Source organism: Echeneis naucrates, chromosome 1, assembly GCF_900963305.1.
Source record: "Echeneis naucrates chromosome 1, fEcheNa1.1, whole genome shotgun sequence".
In the NCBI taxonomy this organism is placed as follows: Eukaryota; Metazoa; Chordata; class Actinopteri; order Carangiformes; family Echeneidae; genus Echeneis; species Echeneis naucrates.
In genome coordinates this window covers 15,044,962-15,059,273 of record NC_042511.1, presented here as the reverse complement: position 1 = coordinate 15,059,273, position 14,312 = coordinate 15,044,962, and the positions used below count along the sequence as shown (strand labels likewise).

The following is a 14,312-nucleotide window of genomic DNA, read 5'->3' as shown; positions in this document are numbered from 1 at the left end:
GAGTTTTAGTTATATCTGGTGCATTATATATATTGCATATTATATATGCATTCTGGCAATTGAATAAACAAATGGCACGGTCTATTAAACTGAGACCTTGGAGCCGCAGGTCCAGCGATTGCGATGACTTGTTGTGTGTTCTTGTTGAAGGGAACATCCTGTTAAGGCTTTCCACATAATTTCTTAGAAGTACCTGTGGTGCGGTCACATGCATGTATGAACCCGCTCAATGAGCATACCCGTACTTCAAACACAGACCTACAACCTCTCCTGGAAGATGAGGCAGAGCACCACCTTCCCAGCTCTCCCTGTCTCTGTAACCATAGCAACCCTGTCCTCCCTCCCTTGGCTCCCTCATTGGCTGGAGGAGTGTCATGGTTACACGAAGGCTGCAAAGAATCTGAATGAGCTCAATGACACTCTGCCCAGGCTCAACTTAATACTGCCCTTCACCATATCACCTGCACGCACACACAGACACACAGACACACACATGCATACAAATGTTTGGAGTGATGGCATGTGGAGACAGCCAATATCTGGATAGTAGCTGGTACCTGAGGGCACCGCATTGATAATGGCAGGTTCTAGCTTAGAGATAAAACTGATATATAAGTGACATTTACCGAAAATGTCCTCTCTAATGAACATACACACACAGGTGCGCATGCACATGCACGCACGCACACATGCACGCACGCACGCACACACACACACACACACACACAAGAATATCACCTCAGGCTATGATTAGACCTTAAGCAGACATTCAGATGGAATGTGTGTCTGAATAGAAGCTGAGGATTTGAAGGACTTTGTGGATTTTAGTGTGTGTGAGGGGAGTGCTTAGGGCAATGGGTCATTACAGCATTAATATGAGTGTTAGTTTATCAGTTTTTCAATGGCTGCATGATGTCTGCCTCTGTGAACGTGAATGTAAATTTTAAAGAGAGGGTTAATTGAAGCGTACAGAGATCAATACACAGTATTGTAAGGCAGCTGTCTAGACTGGCTTTGGATCAGATGTCTTACAGTGTTGCCTTACAGGGCCACTGCTGGGCATAAAGAAAGCATTATAACACACACACACACAACTTAAATGGGGGTCTATCTGTATTCCAATTAAAAGCCACTCTGCCTTTGACTGGCATACACCATCCTATCTTGTTTGTTACCTTTTAATCCATCTATTTGTATCAGCAGCCTCACCAATAAAACAGCACCCCGTTCTGCGTCCCAAGGACCTACTCCACACATATTTTCGTCACTTCTTTCCAAACAAGTACGTGCAGCCATGCAGTCACATGACGCACACTTCTGAGCATACACGCCAATGTTAAGCCCTCTGTCTTTGCACACATTCAATGATGTCTGGGCTGACATGTGCATGTTAATGTGTCTGTCATTAGCTGTGTAAGTGTTGACAGAAACTTGGCAGCCATGGAGAGTAGAGACAATCTTATTCAGACACTCTCATTGCCTCAGGGGGCTGGAACAAAAGGATATCGATTTTTACATTTGGGCCAAGAACAAGAGAGTGGCGAAAGAGGTGGATAGATGGAAAGAAGAAGAAGGAGAGGTTGAGAGGGAAGAGAGAGATTTAAAATGTGATCTCTTACTTGAACTGCCAAAGCGTTTGGCCAGTGTTGCTGTATGAAATGTGGGTTGTCTAAGTTCAAGCAAAAACAACATGTTTTAAAAGTGCAAGGGAGATTTCAGAGGATATGGTTTATTGTCAATAAATCCCACAAAAAGATAAAAAATGACTTGGATCTACAAATAAGTACAGCTTTTGTAGCTAAAGCTCAATATAGCTTTTTGCCCTCTGTGTCTACATTGTTGCCTCTTTAAGTCAAATATAAACCACTTCTCACCTAATAAAAGGTGGATGTGCTGGAGTTAGGATCAGACAACCATTTGTACAATGTAGCCTTTTATGTTGGGATACTTATAGAAGTTTCCTCATCATATGAAACATATTAAAAAAAAAAAAAAAAAAAAAAAAAGAAAGAAAAAGTAAAAGCAGTCAATTGCATGATTTTCACCTGTTATAGTGAAACCTTTTAAAAACCGCAGTTTCAGGCTGTTTTTAAGAAATATTTTACATGCTTTAAGAATACATCGCAATTATTTCAATTAGATTATATAGCTGTGACATTTGTTCAAGAATTTATGCAGGAACAAACAGGTTGGCATGAGTGATCAAATTTTAATCAAAATATTGATTTCAGACATAAACCATAGCAATGCAGAGAACGCCGTTCGCAGGCCCAGATCAAAAGTATTTCCTCCCTGTGAGACAGACATACTAAGCATTGGAGCGAGTGCACCTCCATGCTTCCTGATCAGAAGTGGCCCCAGTCAACTGCGTATAAGCCCAGCTGGGAGGTGAAAACAGCAATATGAAGATAGGTTTACCTAGAGATCAAGAAAGCGCAGCATTGAAGTTGTCACTTATAATTCCTGCAGCTTCCTTCTTATTCGGCCCTGTGATATAGACAAGTATTACGGTGATTTGTCTGAAAACCCTAGAGAAAAAAGCGGTCTAAAAGATACCGACAGCAGCTCACAGTCTTGTGCACTTTGAATTGAGTGGCCCATGTGGTGTCTAATAGGATGCACAGTCCTCCAACGATGAATCTGTGAGATGTCGTTTTATTCAGGGTTTGAATTACACGGTGGCTTTCGGGGAGCCCAATTTTCTGGTGGAGCTTTCACTGCCAGCAAGACTCGCTGGTTGTGCTACGCTAGTTATAACCGCTGCACTGTTAGCATCACTTCTTGTCTTTATTTGTTTGTTTGGTTAATCCAAATTGCCCAGGGCTTGGATGTTTCACCCACACAATGATGAGGAGTTCAGAGGACTAAGCAAATGTATGAATTGTAGTGCCACTGTGCACACCCTATTGTGCACTTTGAATTGAGTGCCCCATGTAGTGTCTAATCGAAGAAAAAAAAGAACTTCATTTGTTATTTGTACATCTGCGCACTGATGTTTTGTGCAAGAGCTCTGAGTCAAGCCAGAAAAATGACGAATACAAACAAGTGAATATGTAATAATGTAATAAACAATGAAAAATGAAAAAGGTACAGTACAAAGATAGATAGATAGATAACAAGTTGCGATCTCACAAACTTCATTGATCTGTTATCTGACATTTGACTAGTAATAAGTGGGAGAGGATATACAACAAAGATATTTTAAATGTAATAAATCCTGTATTACTTTAGACATAAAGTAGAAAAGGGGTTAAGCATGTAAGAAATGCTTTTATTAAGAAGTGTAAGCTCATTTAAAAAAAATATATATACCATATTATCCCATGGGTACTCAAATGGCAGCAAATCCTAGGAATGACCCAACTGCAAACAACCTCGACCAACACTTGAAAAAACCAAATCAAACCGTAACTGCTGTCAGAAAAGTCTCAGTTGGATATTTTCTGAATATCGCCCAGCCCTAGTTGATAGTTGTCTTTTAATGGTATGTGCTATGGACAAGGAAAATAAAGAATGAAATCAGTGCCAACTGCTCTTTATCACTGAAGTGTCCACATATTTTACACAGTTTGTTTGAGGCCCTCTGTAGTGTTGTTCATTGAATGATTGTATCATTCCTCCAGCTTCTGGCAACATGATCAACAAGTCCACTGTGACAGGTTAAACAGTTTTCACGCCAGAAATGCTCTCTAAACCCCGGCGATTTCAGTCCACAAATTCATGCCTTCCTATTTTCTTTTATATGTCTCAACACAACCCTGAAATAATGACAAGACACAGCTCAGTGGAGTAGATGGAGTGCTTGCTGCCGTGGGTCCTCAAGCTAAACTGTCTTTGTTTCAACTAATCCTTGCTAAGTATAAACAGCCTGATTTGCATATGTCGACTTATTCTTTAGACATTGATGCAAATACCTTTGACTGAAACTCATCTCTTGGTGCTAAAGCAAAGCCCTTGGTGTTTGTGTGGCTAAGTGGCTGCCTGTGAACACTTCCTGTGAGTGCTTGACTGTGTTTGTGCGTGCACGTTTTTAAGAAGGATGTCCGTCCATGTGGCTGTTCAGTGTTGCAGTGTTGGGAGTATATGATCTGCATTGGGGAGGGAATGGCTACGATTTTCGATTCAAAACAATTTGATTCATAATGATTTCTGCTTCAATTTATAGATGGCCAAAGGATCCTCATGATCTACTGCAGTCGGCTTTGCGAGACAGAATGACAAATGGGGACATTTAAGTGTCTTTTTCACATTTATTAAGTTTGAAACATTTAGATGGAATTGTTGCATAAAAGCAATAGCACATTTAAGTAACAAAAATAAAAGTGTCTCTTTATTAAAAAAAAAAAACTGTGCAGTTAAACATGGGCTCTTGCAAACCTTGCACACTGTGAAGCTCATGTCAAGCTCGGTCTTCTCTGGCATTCAGTAAATAGGGCCCTATAAAATCTGCGATCACGAAAAAACGGAATTCACTATAAACATGGACTAACAGAACTGGCCAACATTTTATATTTTACATAAATACATAAATAAATGTTGGGAAAATGCTCAGAGGAGGGTCACTAATAATGCACGCCCCCATACCCATGAATGAATAAGTAAGTAAGTAAATAAATAAATGTGGTGACTTGAGCGTAGTGGGTGCGGTTCAATTCCCAGTGGGGGCACCTGAACACGTCTAAGTTATTTGGTTAATTGGTGATGAGTAATGGACCTGGCTACAGAAAGGAACAACGACCCCCCCAGCTCCTAGACCGGACCAGATCAGACCAGACCAGACCAGAGACCGGACCCAAGCAGTGACTAGAACGAGACCAGACCAGACTAGACCAGAGACGGGACCTCCCCAGAGACTAGACCAGACCAGAGACCAGACCCCTGCAGAGAGTTGAGACTGGATCAGATCAGACCAGATTAGACAAGACACTGGACCCCCCCCCCCCCTCCTCAAAGACTAGAACAGACCCCTCCAGAGACTAGCGACTTTTCGAGACGAGAGACTGGACCCCTCCAGGACTTTTTTTTTCCCCCTCAGAATAAAAAGAAACGTATCTGTCAGGAAAATTCTCTGAGGGGGTCACTAATAATTCACGTTCCCCATCAGTGAAGCGGCTGTCTGAGTGTTAAGTGCTAAGTCACTCACTGAGCTTAACACAAAGAGGTTTACTATCATGTTCTTTGAAGGAGATGTCGGTAATTGGTGGAAAACCAAGGAGCACAGGGATAGAATACATTAAAAAGTTTACAGTGGATTTAATGTTTTTGCTTAAATGTGTGGAGGCATTAAAGTTTTCAGTTATAACTGACGAAATTGTCTATATTTCATTATTTAAAACACTGTCTCAAGGTTACATTTGCGTAGAATGCTAAAAACAAACAAAAAAAAAGTATGGGAAAAATGTTAACAAAATTTGGGAAAAAATAAACCAGATTTTATAGGGCTCTAGGTAAAAACCAATGAGAACGGGGCTGGGTGAATCTCCAATCTCCATTATTGTAGTTTCCACCTTGTTTTGGTGCTTACCGCGCATACGTATGTTCCAGAACCGGCTCCATGGTGACGTCAGGATGTCCCATATATAAAATGGAGGCGGATATGTTGTTTTTTTTTTTTTTTTTTTCTTGTCAATTTTGGGACATTTTGAATCGATTGTGAATCGTCGTAAATGAGAATCACGATTCTTATATGAATCGATTTTTTGGCACACCCCTAACCCGCACGCAAACATGTCAGCAGTCATGAGAACATGAAGTATCTCTGCGTGCATGTTTGAATGTGTATGCACGTGTGCAGCAGTTTTTCCTCACAACAGTGTGATTGACAGCAGCCATTAATAGGATTAAGTCCAAGTGGGCCAGAGCTCCCTCTAGGAGTCTTGAAAGCCCGCCGTCACAGCAGAGAGGAGAAAACATAGCAGGGCTGCGTCTGCACTGTGCACACGTGCACACATGCGTGTTTGTGTGTGCATTTATGCGTATGAGTGTGTGTGTTAGAGAAAGAGAGAGAGAGAGCATGCAGGATAGTGAAAGAAAGATATAAAGGTGAAAACTAATAAGGCAGAGGATATTCGTAAGTGAACAAGAGTCAGTTGGTTTTGCATTTGCAATGTTTTAAGCAATTAATTGAGTGTGCAGAGTTGGTTAAGCCATGCAGTTGCTCCTTGCATTTTTTGTTGTGGGCATACAAAGAAAGGAAGTTTATCCAAAAATGTGTTTGTATGTGAACATATGTTTACAAGTGTGCAGATGTATCTCAGTGGTTTTTAATGTGGGGCAACTACAACTTAAAGCAGATACAATCTCTTGCCAGTGAAAGCTGTCTCCAGAGACCATTTTTCTTGACAGAGATTTTGACTTCTTTGTTGTAAGTAAAAAACAGGTGTTATTAAAAACAATCTGTTCTACTTGAGTGTCCCAGGAAGTGTGACAGTGAATTAGCATGCTTGATGCCACACGAGTAAAACTAAAGCAGCCAAATGCGATTTAGCCACTATTCATATTATGATTTCCAACTGTGTGTGTGTGTGTGTGTGTGTGTGTGTGTGTGTATATATATATATATATATATATGAACATATATATATATATATATGAACTTAGCACAACTTCCATACGAGAATGTGGCATGCAGTCACCTCAGCTAACAATGGTCAGTAAATATCTCCAAACTTGCATTAAATGCAACAATGCATTCAATTCTGTTTAAAAAAAATGCCGAATTTATTACACAGCATCCAAAAAAATTTTTATAAAAATATGTCAGAGTCTGAACTGTATTACAGTGTCCTGGATAATAATGTGCATGTGCACTTACCGACGGCAATTGGCGAAAACAAGGTGGAGACGAAGAGCAGGCATCTGATCCACATGACGTCTGAGGTTGACTTGGAAGTAAACAAGGCGGTACTTCCTGCTGAGCCCAGACAGTCTTGTGGTGAGCTGTTTCTCTCACAGCTCAGCGTTCCTGACACCATACAGGCCTGCAAGAAATAAAAATGAACAACACACACAGATCAGATTTGCTAGCTTCATTACCATACCCTAATAAGTTCCAAGCCTCATCTCTACTTTATTGCACATGTATTTTTTGTATTGGGACCTGCACATCATACGTCCATATTCTCTTTATCGCACACATGCAGTACCTTACCTTAAGGCCAAATCCCTCAGATGCTGATGCAAATATCATTAGCAGGCATTACACCTTGAATGAATCTAGGTGCTAATTAACTGTGAAATTTCATAATAATCAAAAAATAAATAAATAAAGTCTCTTTAAAACTAAATCTTTATTAATGTTCTCTCTCCATTAACCAAAAGCCTTTGGATCATTACTGCTACACAGCTTAAACAACAAACTGCTTTCATGCTTGTAAAGTTTATGCAGCAAAGGAAAATATTTCCCTGATGCTCTGTTGCTCTGTTTATTTATATGGCAGATTGATGTTTTAACTAACAGCACTTTGCTTAGGTCAATGCAGCTTCCTTAGGACAAGACTGTAATCAATAATTATTTTTAAATGATACTGAGAGAAACATAGAGAGCAAAATGAAAAACGGTAATACAAATGGTTGTTCACAATAACCAATCTGCCGAATACTAAGATATGAAGCGGGAACTGTGGGAAAGGAGAGGTGGCTGATCCCTGGTGCCTTAAAAATCCACAATTTATTTCATATCCATTTGTATGAGACACAACATGGTCCATTCTCATCCATCATAAATTTGTATAAGCCTTAAATGATGTAACATTATGCTCCAACTGTTTCCAAAGGCATCCAGATTTTGTCTGATGTTTTCAGCATTTGCAGCTCCAGTACAACTAGAATGTTTCACAAGAATAGACCATATGCCAAATAATCCATAAACAACAAATCTGTGAAGGAAAGGCACGACGAAATGCTAAATGTTGACCTTGAAGAAAATAAAAACAGACATACACAATATAATAGAGCGTAATGTTTGCATAATGGCGCCGCTGTCTGTATTAGGATTCACTTCACTTGGTATTCCATATCAGCATCAAAGTGTGAAATGTATTGATGTTCCAATCTAATTGTTCATTTCATGGTCTATCAGCGATAAACAATTAATAAGAGGATAGTCTCTGAGATTAGTTACAGCAGTGACAGGCTGGGAAGCATCATTTCTCCATCCTTTTTCTAAACTGATTAAGCTGACCAGTATTGTTCAATCACTCGCCCATTTGCTCATCCCAAAACTAATTCAATCACTTCCCAACTTTTTTTTTTTTTTTTTGTCTCCAAAAACTCAAATGTTGTCCCATTTTCTTTTTGAACCTATGGTCATTATGCAATCATCCTAGATAATGCCAGATAAACATCATTTTTCAAAAGGAGCAGGTCAAACACTGCAGCGGCCCTATTTTATGCCTAAATGTTCAGGGTTCTCATGGGATTCCATCTCTACAGGCCAAATAAACAGGCCTGTAGAGATAGTGTGTGCATGTGTGCCTGACTGAGAGAGGCTGCAGAAATGTGCGACAGTCGGGGACAGATGGAGTGAAGCAGACAGCCAGAGCCATGGGAAATACATCATGTGTAACAGAGACTATTGATCAGTGTGGCCATATCATTTTGGCCCAGCAGAGGCTAAGACAATAGCCAGCTATCTCCGTCATGCCATGCTGTGAAGGCAAATAGCTGCTTTGGCTCAGGCTCTGTCTTGGATATTTTTGGATACCTAAAACTACTGCTACAAGGATTCAATTTTTTAACTCAGAAAAAGGATCACTCGGACCTTTAAATAGCCTACAGAGATGTAATACATATGTATAATGTATCTTCAGAACATGCACAGACACAAAAAAGCCTCATGTTGGAGAAAAGACAGAGAGATGTACCCAGAAGGACGTGCAATGCAGAATCTGAATCCCTGGGAACACACCCATACCAAGGACAAACAACAGAATGCGAACTGTGCAGTCGTCTGGGCTATTTATTGACTGCTCCTTTTTGGATGTCAAAATAAATCCTTGAAATTGAAAATGACTTTAAAATTACTGTAATAAAAAAATGCAGGCATAGATTAATGACTGAACAATGGTAGGAAGAAAACCTATTTGAGTTACAGCATTAAATAGTCAAACATTATATCCACTCACTTAATTTGTTCTGGACTTTGATCATGTTTAATTTTTTTTTATTTCTGAAAATTTTGTATGGACTGATAATATTTTCTGCTTCTTATTCAAAACCCAGCTTCTTCCACACGAACACAAATCGATAGATTTCTGTAAAGGTCATGAGCTGAAAGGGGGTAATGCATGTTCGAACTACCATTTCTTTTCACAAGATAAAAAATCTAACACTGACCTGTGGATGTGAGAGAAATTACAGAGATGCTGCACAGCTTCTCAAGCAGACACCTTTCATTTTCATGTGACCTCTAATTAGCCAAGCTGCTCTCTTGATTCCAAGTCCTATTTCCCTAATAAAGTGCTGGTCAAAATGGCGAGTTTTTTTTTTTTTTTAAACAAACTAAGGCAAAACCAAAAGGGTAAGATTTTCTATTCAGCCCTCGATATATCGGGTGTGAGTCGGAGAATGATTCCATATTTGTTAACAGTTTGTGACAAATCCCTAATGACACTAAAAGGATAGAATCACAATAGAGTCCTGAGCTTTATTCTTGCCCCCGATTAAACAACTCAACAAGCTGCCCCATTTTGATTGATTGGTCCCAAACTCGGTTGAACATGAGCAATCTGACCAGCTGTACTCGGCTAGACGCAGGAGGCATACACTGACATATGGCCAAACGCCACCAGCCACAGCATTCAACTGTTCCATAATTCAAAAGCTATTCCATCACACCGTATGCTCCACCAGCATCCCACCCGTCAGTTAATTAACCCTCTCGTTTCCACGCCACTCACAGCGTCTTCCCGGGTGATAGTTGTGTGACAGCCCCGCGAGCAGTCCAAGATGTATCCAAACCCAAATCACTCCAGTAATGTTCCTAATACAGTGGGGCTGCCTACTTCCATATGCTCAGATAATGACGTAAAAATATGTTCCATTGACAAGAGTCCACAACGCATGATCGCCCAAAACATTTTCCTCCTTCTCTAACATTGGCCTTTTCATTATCCCAACACGTTCATTGGTTAATATATTATGAATAAACGGGCAGTAATGGAGTTAATTATCGGAACATATGTGATGTGTTTATGCCACATATTCATCAGTTGATCATGCACATAAGGTCTGGCAAACATCATATGCCCCGTCTGAATCCACTCACTGTTTAAACGATGAAATAATTTAGTCATATATTTTAAACGAACCCTGTATTTCCTTTCCTAGGCCAGTATCTCAGTGGAGATCCAGCCTGGCAGATAAGCAGCATTTGCATAAAGCTGAGGAAAACATCAACTAATAAGCAGCATCAGACCAAAACAAATAGCCACCCCTGGATCCAGTTCTTTTGATTTACCTGCTGTTTCTCTCCATCTTTCCCCCAGTTATATATGCTCAGTAGACATTTATTAATGTGTCCCAAAATGTAAACATTAAATGTGTGTGTGTGTGTTTCATTCAGATCATCTGCGACAAAAGAAAACGGTCCCATTTAAATTAGATTGGCGCAAAATGGAGCTAACTGGAGCTTATTATTTGGGGAACCACTTGGACACTATGCTCCCTAGTGGTTTTGTTTGCATTAGTGACTTGGTTTCATTGTCCTTTATGCCTTCATGTTCCTGCCCTGAATCTTCATTTCCTACAGGGTGGGCATTAACAGAGCTGTTGCTTGGGCCGCTACACTCACAGGCTTTATTGCATGCATCCATGAAATAATTGATGTTAGGCTGTTTCTGTGCACTGAGGCAGCCTGACCCTGTGTTTGTGTGTGTGTGTGTGTGTGTGTGAGAGAGAGATCAGTCCCTTAACGAGAGTCCTGCCTGTCACAGCACTCCTCATTCAGGGATTCTCTCTTTCACTAATGAGTGCTGACCGGACTGGGCTACCTTGTCAGTGAACGTCACACGCACACACGTGCATGCACACACACTCTCACATACACACATGCTTATCACTAGGAGACCAGATGCCCTACTCCCTCAGCCTCCAGGCAGAGTCTGAAATGTGTCCATGCTGGGTTTTGTAGTCTACCCTAAAGAATACTCTGTGTGTGTGTGTGTGTGTGTGTTTTTGTGTCTTTTATTTGTGTGTATGTGTGTGTGTTTAAGACACATTAGGAAAAGCTGTCAGTGCAGTACAAGGTAGTTTTAGCTAAAACAAATAACTGGGAAATGTAATTGCGAAGCAAAGTCAGTATTTTGTAGTCCATGTGTAAACGTATGTAAGTTCTCCCTAATTAGAGAGGAAGCAAACCAGGAGGGATTGTTCATTTTTGACAGTTTTGAAAGCAAACATGCTCATCATTAGTAAAACCCCTCAATCGGAAAAAAATATTTTTTATCATATTTGTTGCCAAAATACAATCAGAAGAGGCACATTATGTGTTTGTTCGGAGAAGTATACATATATATGTGAGTGTGTGTACATAGTCATTTGTTGCACAGCAACATAGATTACACAGGAAGTAGCTTATCTTAAATTTCCTTTTTTTTTGCCCCTGCCATTTTTTTTGTATTTAGTTTTTCTTCACTTGTTCTTTTCTTCCCTCTCATTTAGTGTCTTCAGTTGTTCATTCTTTGCTCTGTTGGAGAGAAGTCTGAGCGGAACAAAGCTCAAGGGGCCATGCACCATGTTCAGTAAAATGGCATGTGTCCGCCAAGCTACGGTAAATTACCTCCAGTTGGCTTGCTGGCGTAGGTTTAACCACCACGGACCATTTCTGTGTGTATGAGAGGGCTTGTATTTAGGTAGGTGTGTATGTGACTGTGTATGCATGCAAGTGTCTGTGCATGTCGGTGGGTAGGTGGGTAGGGCTGTGTGTGTGTGTGTGTGTGTGTGTGTGTGTGTGTGGAGGGGGGTTGGAATAAGGTTGTGTGGGTGCGTATGTTTGGGGGAATTGGAAGTGTGGCAAATTATCATCAGCACAGGTAGACAGGCTTGGAGAATTTTGATTAAAGTGACCACACACAGACACAAACACACATTCAGGTAGCTAATTTGGCAGTGCAGAGCTGAAGAGATGACTAATCAGGATAGGACCTGGTGGAAGTCTGGGCTCTGTTCTATAATGAGAGACATAAGAAGCAATCACACACGTACATGGAAACAAGCATATCTGCACGCATTTGCGGGTCTTTGCACAATGGAAGCAGAGACACACATGCAACATGTACACAGGGCAACCTGATAGTCGGGCGGTAAGGGTGAAAACTGCATGGGCTCATCCGCTCTGAGCAATGAGTTCCTGTCATGACTCCTGCCTGGCAGAACCATTTCCCCTTATCTCTCCTTGCATTTTCTCTCAATTTAATAACAACATTAAAAATACCCACAAGAATACGCACATTGAAACCACCATGAGCAATTGTGAATATAAAGCACACCCTCATAATTGCCTTGCTGATGAGATACTGATTAGCAGCGAGTCGACCCTTGGTGTGACCAGAAGCTCAGTGAAAACATACTGTCAGCTCCCAACAACATAAACATAATGTCATGTCAACCACACACATAACCATACAGTTGCATGCAATTGGGGTATTTTTCGGGAGGGCTCACATACAACCCCATTCAAATCGCATTAAAATCACAATTAACAATGAGTCAATGTCACACAGTTGTTGTCGTCAAACCTTAACTCAACAAGACAAATAGTCACGTCAGCATGTGCCTCTCATTTCGAATCTATACATCTGGTTGCTGTAGCCAGATGCAATGTGGCTACTCCCACTGGCTATTTTCCAACATGAACACTACAAACACACAGGCAAAAGGATAGACACATGTGTGGTAGGGGGTAGGTGGGTGCGGGGCTGGTCCACTGTAGGAATGTGTGCAATTGTCATCGTGCCCTGAAGACAAGTGGCCTGGCTGGAAATTTATTTCATACAGGGTTGTAAATCCTTTGTGTGGCTTCCCGGCAAGTAACTGCAGAGCTGGAGTGTAGCCTTAAAGGTATAGGTCACCCCTTCATTATTGTCACATGTTTTGGCCATCATGGTCTCGATTTAAAGTCCTCAATGAAAAATCTTTAACACGGTGTGCTGCCGAGCTTGTTTTTTTGTAATCGCACTCACGTTTCCCCTCCTTTCCCCTTTGTTAGTTTAAAATCTATTTTCTATCTTTTTTTTTTATCAAACTATTTATCCTGTGTTGCATATGACGATCATGGGTAATACTTTGTAAGAAAGCCAAGCAAGGTTATTATTTCCCTATTTGCATTTAGCATGCAAAAAACTTTTTTACATTTTCATTTTGAAAAGAATTAAAATCATTATCACTCAAAATAGTTCAAAGCTGTGGGCTGAGCACCTCATCCTCTTTCTCCGTGTTAGACATTCTATGCCCGTCAGAAAATTGCATCTGGGGAGGCTCCAGCTCTAACCGGACCACTGCAGTTTCCGCATGGCTGCCTCTGGCTGCTCTGAGGACGCTCCCAGAAATCCGATGCACTGAAACCACCCTGAAAATCCACCGCCAATGACCTCGTCTGTAAGGCACTGCCATTTTGATTCCTCACCGCCTGGCGGGCTAGACACCACACTCCGTTCTGCTCTGAACTTTTTAATGCGCCAGTCTAATCAACTCTACGCGCCTGCCCCCCCCGCGAGACCAGACGGACAAAGGCGGAGATGTGCAAGGAGGAATGAAGAGGAAAGGAGAGGAGAGGAGAGGAGAAGCGAAAGAACAGAAGATGAAGGAATAGGGGGGAGTGAAGGAAGGGATACACTGATAAGGTCAGGGGAAAAAAGGGCGGAGGAAGATAGAGATGGAAAGAAAGGATAAAGGAGGAGTGACAGAAGGATGGGGACTGACGGCAGAAAAGAGAGGGATTGCAAAATGATCAGTCAGTTGAAAAGAATCTCAATTTAAGTTAATAACCTAAGGCATATATCTTTTCCATCCAGGTCCTTCTGTACCATGTAATACTTGGTCAGAGATTCATTAAATAGTACCTAAAGACCGATGAAGCAGGAGTCCAAATCAAATCAACTGTTTCACAGGACAAATATGTAGGCATTACAACAAAATAGCCCAAAAACACACTGCCCTACTTAGCCAAAGCACATAAATGTGCTACATATTTGGTCAGAATTAAGCCATAAAACTATAATCTGACCTTCTGACAACTGCTTTGCCTCCACCAATCCGCAGGGTGTTGACCGCAGGGAGTGACAGCTAACTGAACTTCAGTTAAAGCTGACATT

The 14,312-nt window shown here is 41.0% G+C and overlaps 1 protein-coding gene across 3 annotated transcripts in view; it reads right to left on the bottom strand.

Moving 5' to 3' along the window:
* adgrl3.1 (adhesion G protein-coupled receptor L3.1) overlaps nucleotides 1-14,312 on the bottom strand; it is a 106,443-nt gene that overhangs the window by 71,888 nt on the left and 20,243 nt on the right. For all 3 annotated transcript variants that reach the window (XM_029497370.1, XM_029497372.1, XM_029497371.1), the window contains exon 3: nucleotides 6,815-6,980. In XM_029497370.1, the coding sequence (XP_029353230.1) occupies nucleotides 6,815-6,974 (160 nt within the window). In that variant the 5' untranslated portion in view covers nucleotides 6,975-6,980. The remainder of the gene's footprint in view (nucleotides 1-6,814; nucleotides 6,981-14,312) is intronic.